Genomic DNA, 9,648 nt, shown 5'->3' on the forward strand with positions numbered 1-9,648 from the left:
CGTATATGTCAACTAGCATATGTAAAAGATAGTGAATTAGCGTGCTGGTTGTTTTACTAATCATCATCATCATCATCATCATCATCATCATCATCATCATCATCATCATCATCATTAACAGCCGATGGACGTCCACTGCTGGACATAGGCCTCTTGCATGGACTTCCAAACAAAACGGTCTCGAGCCGCTAGCATCCAGCTGCTCCCTGTTTTTCTAGTATTTGACTAATTTTACTTCACCTATTCAGTATTCGGTAATATTAACGTTCATTGATTTATTATCACATATATTTATTTCACTTTTTAACGACTTCATCATACCTATCGAATAAATTTGGCCAAAAGCTTTTTGACTTCGATTTTTTCTTTTGCGACAACTATATGTATTGTATTTTAGTCCTTCACAGTTACGAAAGTAAATAAATTCAAAATTCGAATTAGCAGGCCCGCCAGCTGTCAATTTACAAGACCTATAAATAATTTCATGCTAGCCAACATGATATTATCATGAGCATTTCAATACCGGCTCAGTTAAAGTAATGTTTATACAGGCAACAGTAAACAGGCAAGACTTGTCAAAACTTAGACATGTGTAACAAACCTACAATTTAATGTTCTAGTCTACACTAATAAATAAAATCGTATTGTCCGTCTGTAGGTGTCATGTTTAGTTTTCGTAAAGGATTTGTCTAACGTAGTTATTTGTATGATAAAATAATATCTGAGTATGTGTGGTCTATGTAAACTATGAGTCACTTAACTGTTTTCATCGTATTTTTGTATTTATGATAATTACCGACATTTTACGTAAAATGGCAATGGTGTGCAAACAAGTGGTAGAGTTTGGCCACTGAAAATACTGAAGAAAGAAATAAAGACTGAAATCGCCAGATAAAATAATCCATTAATATTTGTTAAAAAAAGCATAACTACTTAAAAAAATTAAATTGCAAGTATAAAACTGAGTTATTCCAATATGCACTTATGTACTACTTTGGAAATGCTCTCCGAAACATTTTGAAAACTGCCGGTCGATTTACGTTTTAACTTTCATTAGCTAAATTCTAGTAGCAAGTATTTACAAAAAAACATAAATTAACGTAATTTCGTTGGAATAATCAATTGAATAATCGCAAAAACGAAAATACGGTGAATGTAGAATGTAGTGGTTCATATTTTGAACTATACACTGAGATACATAATTGACAGGTAGATTGGCATATAAAACCGTTTTTACACAGTAAAAGTAAATATACCTATAAAATTGATGAAAGCTTAAAATGTTTCGTTTGTGAAATGTCGCGGTCGACCGCTAGTACTTCATTAATGCTAACAAGGTAAAAAGGTGCAGACCACCTGCGTTCTAATTTTAAGGGCGAACGCTTAAAAAACAATAATTGTCACAATACATTTGGTACATTATGTTTAACCCACCCAAGCAGTTCTACCTACGAGTAAATGTACCTATTAGCAGATAATTCTTCGCACCTTAATATATTTATTATATTCATTTATGCTTCGGATTACGAAGTCTTGTGATCGAGTTCTGGACGAATATGAAAAAATTGTCATTCTTCCAAGAAATCCTCATTATATTTTTTCAGCCTGGAGTTAGGAAGTTGGTGCTAGTGATCGTGGCACGATAAGCCGTCGGGCCCAGTTATTGTCATTATCATCATGTGTGACACCTTTAAATATACAGGGTGCTCGGGAGTGTTTGCCATAACTTCAAGGTGTTAACAAGTCCACATAACGAAGCCGAACTGCATAACTAATATTGTTTTAATTAAAAAATAATAACTTTTATGTTTATATATAAAATAATTCAAATAATTCCGACTATCCCTGTAACATACGACTTTACCTGTCCTTGCATTTTAAAAAACGTAAAACTTGGCTACGTCATAATTAAAAGAATGCATCTGAGGGACACATTTTAAGATCTACTTAAAAAAGAAATATTATTTACCCCGAAAATATTAATTTTAGAACACATGTTCTAGAATATTTTAAATTAATTTTCGGTAAAGAATATAACCCCAGAATTATGAGAAATACTCCCGAGCATCTTGTATAAACTTAGGGTGTATGACACTGACATTCATCATTATCAGCCTACTTTAACAACAGCCAGGCATACAGGCAATAAAGAGCAATAAGGCTTTCCTCGTAAAAGGTAGTAAATATTGTAAAGAATGATAATTTTAAATTTAATATTAAAATTATCATTTAATATGGCTCTAAACGGTGGAAGACTCTTGTAAGGTAGGCCTATATGAAAAACAAGTTTTGATTTTATTTGATAAGTAGGATCAATAGGTACCTGAGTGATCATGGTGATGCAGCAGACCAGCATGCCCCCGCAGAAGGAGGTGACGGAGATCATGTCGACGCTGGTGGACAGCGCGGTGGCCAGCCAGGCCAGCGTGTAAGGCAGCGCGCACACCAGCAGGATGGTGCGCCGCCCCAGCCGCATCGCCAGCCCGCCCAGGATGCCGCCTATCAGCGCACCTGAGAACAAAGCAGAGCTTTAACAACCTATTTTGCGCTCGCTTTACATATTATTTCGTGATAAGCCTTAAATGGCTAACTATGGGCCTTATTAAAAGGCTCAAAGTCACTCAGCGGGCGATAAAGCGAGCTATGGAGTTTCTCTGCGTGATCGAATCAAAAATGAGGAGATCCGCAGACGAACCAAAGTCACTGACATAGCTCAGCGAGTCACGAAGCTAAAGTGGCAATGGGCAGGCCACATAGTCCGTAGAGCCGATAAACGTTGGGGTCCCAAGGTGCTGGAATGGCGCCCCCGCACCGGAAAGCGCAGTGTTGGTCGACCCCCCACTAGGTGGACCAAAGACCGTAGTGGATCAAGCGGGTTGCAGGGATGCTGAGGGTCGAGACCGTTTTGTTTGGAAGTCTATGCAAGAGGTCTATGTCCAGCAGTGGACGTCCATCGGCTGATAATGATGATGAAGCCTTAAATACACTACACTACTCACTACGACGAAGTCCGAGCGAGCCGAGTTAGATCCCAAATTTCGATAACGCACGCTAAGCAAGGAGATAGACACGCACGCACAATATAAGGGTGACTAAGAAGAGAAAAAAGAACAGGGAAAAGGATGATAAGAGGAAGAGAAAAATTCTCAAGATGATATCGTATCGTATGCTATCAATTTACGTTTAATAATTGATTAAAGAAATACTTCAAGTCGAACACAAATGTAAACTCAATCGCTCGTCCGTACCATAATATTTGAAAACAATCAGACACTGTTTACGAGATCGCGCCAAATTTCTCGTATCAACACGAGAGGGCGCCACTGCTGGTTTATTGCAGGACTAAATGAAATGGTGGCTACGAATTAATGTTCGTGTTGCATACATACGTTAAATTCCGAATTTAGATCAAAGAGCCGAAAGTAAAAAGAAACTCTTTTAAAATTTGTACAAAAAATTAATACTACCCGGATGATATATTAAAGAGACAAGATATTTTAATAGAGGTTACGTGAATACTAATAAGAGCATTTCAAATTAGACTTCCAAGATTGTTAATATTTTAAATCAATTTCATTTCATTTAAAATATACTATCAGTTCAGAAAGTAGATTCCATCGAGAAGAGGAAAAATCAATATTTATTAATTTCTATTATTTTTATCAGCATTCAGAGTACATTATAGGGAACTAATTCCACGATGATACATATTTAATCAAGGAGAATTGTCTGATTGTCTTTGACTGGTCTCGTGTTTATCTTTTCATTTAATGTTATTGATTCAATGTTAAGCTTTTAAAATCCATACTTTCACGAAATAATAATACGACAACATATACAACAAATATTGTTTATACATATAGTTTACAAATATAGTTGTTTTACCAAATACCTGATTTTACGCACTCCTGTAGCATTTGTAAAGCCACTTCGCTTTTCAAACGGGACGCAGACAAAAATAAACTCACGACAGACGGACTATTTATGTGTATTCTCGTTATAAAGTCAGCGGACGATTTTTAGGCATATTTTGCGTCTTGTACTAGTCTAGCCGATGCGGAATGCGGGTAGTTTTGAAAAACGACGTTCGACGATTTGTGGAGCGATAGGTAGAACGACTACGAGCATAGAACATAAAGCACATAAGCTACGTCTACATATTAGGACTACGAGCAATGATTTTTGTCACTGACTACGTATAAATATATATTTATACGTAAAATCAGTATCCGTAAAAATGCGTGAAATTCCTGTAGCGTTACTGTATGTACTACTGTGCCTTAATTTCTCATTTCATATTTTAGAACATCGATTCACACTATCGCCATTTGATCGCATTTTTGACCATACGTCCACTAAGTAGTATCTTATTAATCTGTGATCGGCCAGAGATCTATACTAATATTATAAAGCTGAAGAGTTTGTTTGTTTGATTGAATCTGAGGAACTACTGTCGCTAATGTAATCGTTAATCTGAGGAACTACTCCGATTTGAAAAATTCTTTCAGTGTTAGATAGCCCATTTATAGAGGAAGATTATAAGCTATATGTTATCCCCGTATTCTTACGCGAACGGGCACAACGTGGGTAAAACCGCTCGGCGTCAGCTAGTATAATATAAATTCTTAAAACTGAGTCACAAAACCCTGAAATATAAAGTTTAATATAGATTCCAGTAGAAATGTTTAGACTGCGCTAAGTAAATATTTTCAAGATAAATTGAGCACTTTATTCGAAAAACGGTAAAACACGGTAAAACTAGATCGTAAATAAATAGATAAGGTTTGCCAAAACAATGTTTGTATATTGAAATTTTGTTTATATAAAATCTACATGTATTGTATATAGATAAAAAATTCTACCGTATAAAGTAAGAGATATACTGAGATATTATTCATTTAAATTGATTTAAAATTTGGTCACACCACATACCCATTGACATATACAAACACTTTATTTATCCTATTTTCTTTTCTAAATTTTAACTTATTTGTAAGTTATACAAGTAAGTTTTGCCAAACTTTCAAAATATCCCATTGTCTTAACCTAGACCGGAAGAGGAAACGTCCGTTAACAACTACTTCTACTTCTGGTTAGTTTACAAAAATAGTGGCAAAGTAGTAAAATATGTATCTACGAATACGTAAGCAGTAGAATATTGATCACGTACGTATCAACCTAAGTAAGTTTTGTTTACGAAATATTCAGACGTGAAGCGAAAACTTTGTACACCTGATAACCCGCAAACGCATGAAAATGGACGTGAAAGTTAAAGTTTATATTATTCAGAAGTACATTTTTCATTATAGAGATATTATCTTTTACAATTGAACCTTCATAAAAGTTATATATTTTGGTCGAATTTTGGTCTCTCGGTGACAACTAGTAATAAAACTAATTCCCTCAAGTGCCTTATAGATAAAACACTAGAGCTCAGTGTGTCTCTAGCTTTATCCACGTAAAGTCAACTATCTACCTAACGGCGCTTGAGTATTCCAATCAATATTGGAACGCAATAATTCAATGCGTTTTATTTTACAATTCCATTCCGAAGACGTTTATTTACAGAAAATGCTCCACAGCTACCGAAGTAACTCAAAACTGACTCATTCTCCACCACATTTATATAGGAATGCGATCGATCAGGGTAACAGATTCGATTCCAAATTTAAACATGAGTAAATCTTCGCTTTGTTTACATATATTTTTTGCTTTTGTTAGGTTTTATGCGCCGGATACTATGGTTTTACTCTGTTTATCCGACTACGACGAAGTATAGGGTTTTGTAATTATATTTATCACTTTTAAGTGTAACATATGTAGGTAGATATGTGTCCACTCATCAACATCATCATCATATTAGCCGATGGACGTCCACTGCAGGACATAAGGCCTTTTGTAGGGACTTCCAAACATAACGATACTGAGCCACCTGCATCCAGCGAATCCCTGCGACTCGCTTGATGTCGTCAGTCCACCTGGTGGGGGGTCGCAACCGTTGAGCTATGTCGGTGACTTTGGTTCTTCTGCGGATCTCCTCATTTCTGATTCGATCACGCAGAGATACTCCTAATATAGCTCGTTCCATCGCCCGCTCGTTCCATGTGTCCACTATTGGGACTATATTAATATGATAAGTGAGTCGTCTATATTATCGTCTAGCTTTATTCACTCACTAAAATTAGCGGAAGAGAAAAGCTTGTTGCAATGCCGAGCGAGCTTCTATATAGAAATACTCTTAAATGATTTTTCATGGTCAGTATTTTCTCTTTACCAAGAAATTTTCAGCCCGATGTTTGGTAGTTGGTTGTGTTATATCCTGTGCATCGTTGACCATCACATGTTCTGTAACGGGTCAGCCGAATTCCTATCAAAAAATTTACTGTCGCTTCTCATCTCGGTTGGTTTCGGTGAAAGATATAACATTCGATCTACAAAAATATCGTTCAAACGACTATCGTTCAGACTACTAGGTATCTCATCGTCGAACATAAATCTCGGTTCAAATTGTAGTTTTTTTTTTGTATTGTAACGCCAGCGGTTACCAAAATAAGGCGTGTCGGTTTTGCACAGATTTATATACGTTTGCGAATCCCCAGAGAGAGGAAATGAAGGGTTTAAAACAAAGGTTTAGGTTATTTATGTGGGACCACCTTGTAATTATTCAGTTTTTAAATGTTTGGTAATGTAAGGCAACAAGCGTAGCCTATACCTATTTTACACTTCGATTCTCTTTCTACAAACAATTACGCTTCGAAAATTAATAAATGAGATGACATTCGATAAGTTAACGATAGGATAAACAAAGCAAAATCTTCTGACAAGCACCGACAATAAACTATGAATATGAGTATAATGAGTATAGTTTCGATATTTTTTTTCATTGCTCACATCCTACGCGCTGCAGAGTTAACGGTAAGTTTGACTGTGTGTAGCCGGCTTTACAGTGGCAGTTTATATTCGTCTCATAATATTCATTAAAAATTCACTGCCACTGCAACTCTGTTTGCAAATTAATGTGCCGTATCACTATAATAATGCCCACTATTTAATACCTACTGGATAAGTGGATAAGATAGACTGCAAACTGGCAGAGATCACAAACAAGCGAGTTTACAGACTAATCCTCGTAAACTAAAATGTGGGAATATGTAGTAAATGCGAAATTATCGTAAAATTCACTATTTATTGCCCGCTTCCAAGAAACACATAAATCTTGGGTAGGGTTGAACGGGTTAGGAATGGATAATATCTAGCCCGAACAGTGTGTATCAATAAACATACTGTTGCCTACCACTATGTATCGAACTCAGGTTTTAACTGACAGTAAAAAGGAGATTTTCATAATAAATTTGGTATGTTTGTAGTTAAGTTCAAATGTTTGCAGTTTTCCCCAAGCTACTGATCGGTTTAAATGAAGTTTTTCGTTAATAAAAATCTGTATTTTTCTGCATAAAATTCAGGAAAAATTTGGACATTTTTACATGTAGCTATAGCTATATTATTTAGGTCATTTAATCATCACGTCAATATCATAATTTTAAGGTTTATTTGACAACAAAGACCCTAGTAGGTTTGACCCTTGAGTTTTTTTTCCATTTTTTTTTATATGGCACAATTTTATTTATTAATAAATTATATAGCATTTATTTTCTTCTTTGATTTATAATCATATTATATATTATATAATAATTATATCAAAATAATTAAAGCTTGTGACAGCCCTACTTAGCAGCACTGTCAGTCCAAATCCTTATTTACAAGCAATCTGTAGTGCTTAGATAATAAAGACCATAACTGTTTTAACTACTTAAACATAGGCCTTTTATCGTATGTCAAAGAGGTAGAGTTCATTATTGCATAATTTACAGAGCGAAGTTTATGAGCTTTTCATGTATATGCATGCATTCAAAATGTTAAACAATTTAGCTTTTACAAACCCAAGTGTTGTATATATGAATATTCAACATATTAGTATAAAATCATGGAACTATTGTATGCAGAAAGAAAGGAAGAAAAATCGATTCGAAGTCGGAAAATTAAGATGCAAAAAGGTGGATAACTTTATGGATTATTTACAACTTTTTGACGTAAATATAATAATATGCTGGGTTTTATATTTTGCAGAGCCAAATTGGTATTTCATCGTTACGTTAATTGCAGTCTCACCGGAGTCTCTAGCCAAGTTACACTTTTTTTTTCTACTGCTAACGCTTCCAAAACTGATTAACAGGTTGTTCACGGGACCAATCAATGTCGAATGTCATACAGATACAATTTATTAAGAGATTTAGATGTTTATTCTATTCAGACCTAAAATGTTAATGTCTACTTAATCCCATTATTGATTTTATGTGACAAAGCTCGTGCAGGGAATCCATGCTAATTTTTCCAGCCTTTTCAGTTCTGAACACAGTATCAATAATCTCGGATATGAGTAGAAAAATACTACCATCTCAATCATATAGCGATAAGTGATGGTTTTCCAATTAAAATCAGGCAGGCTACTCTTTTATTCTAGATTATTATTTCATAATTATATTTCGTGAAGTATAATTATGAAATAATAATAAAAACGATGTACGCGATGTATATGCGTGTACACGAGTCGGTGCAGTAAACAGAACAAATATTATAATTGTCGAGTGCGGCGAGCGCGCCATTTGTCATGCGCCGCGCATACCGCCGCCCCGCGGACGGTGCTCCACTGCAAGCGATACATTTTTTTTAAATAATACTACTTAGCTGACGCGGAAATTCAGTTTTTCACAAATCTCGCTGGTCAAATTTCCATTAAAATCGATTCAGCTGTTCCAGAAAATAACCGAACAAACAGGCAGACAGGCTGACATACAGACAAATAAAAATTTTAAAAATTTAATTTGTTGTATTATCGTCCAAATAACTAAAAATACTTGAGAAAACAGAATTATTTTGAAATCGACACGTTATTATTTTTATTTATATGTGTTGATGTCATCATTCGTTGAGCACCAGTCTCATTTCAGAATGAGAGGAGTTAGGCTAGTAGTCAACCACGCTGGCTAAATACGGGTTGGCAGACTTCACACATAGTAAATTGAATAAATTCTCAGGTATACAGATTACTATGTTTTACTTTCACCACACGTGATATTTAATTTCTTAAAATGCAACTTCAACTTTTAGAGTGCATGCCCTGGACCAGATTCGAACCTACTTCCAGCGCCGGCCCGATGTAAATTTTAAAATGGAGCAAGATCCAATTATGGCGCCTCTCCTGTTTGTCCCTAAGAATATGTAGATACCTATACTAAACTATGAGTGTACAGTAAGAATGGAACGGATCTCGACCATTCTCTGCGGTGACCAATTGAATATCAGGCGCAGTACCGTCTACGGTTGAGTAGGATTGTCATTTAGGCGCTCTCTAGAATTTGGCGCCTGGAGCGACTGCTCCGTTCGCCGTATGGACGGACCGGCGCTGCCTACTTCCTCCGAATCGAAGGTACGTAGAGGTCATATATCCACAGAGCCATCAAGGCTCGGCTGATGTGTTGAAGATATAATTTCTCGCCTATATTTTATAGCTTGCGGTGGACGCGAGGCGCAGTTCTGCAGTGCAGTGGTACGCAAACAGTGTGCAAGAACAAACGGATCTCCACATTT

At 35.9% G+C, this 9,648-nt stretch overlaps 1 protein-coding gene across 1 annotated transcript in view; it reads right to left on the reverse strand.

Annotated features, from left to right (window-relative positions):
• The window catches only part of LOC112047367 (facilitated trehalose transporter Tret1), an 80,493-nt gene that overhangs the window by 5,055 nt on the left and 65,790 nt on the right, over positions 1-9,648 (reverse strand). Inside the window, exon 4 of the mRNA XM_024084478.2 lies at positions 2,324-2,511. Coding sequence (XP_023940246.1) covers positions 2,324-2,511 — 188 coding nt within the window. The remainder of the gene's footprint in view (positions 1-2,323; positions 2,512-9,648) is intronic.

The sequence above is a fragment of the Bicyclus anynana genome, chromosome 2, assembly GCF_947172395.1.
Source record: "Bicyclus anynana chromosome 2, ilBicAnyn1.1, whole genome shotgun sequence".
Lineage (NCBI taxonomy): Eukaryota > Metazoa > Arthropoda > Insecta > Lepidoptera > Nymphalidae > Bicyclus > Bicyclus anynana.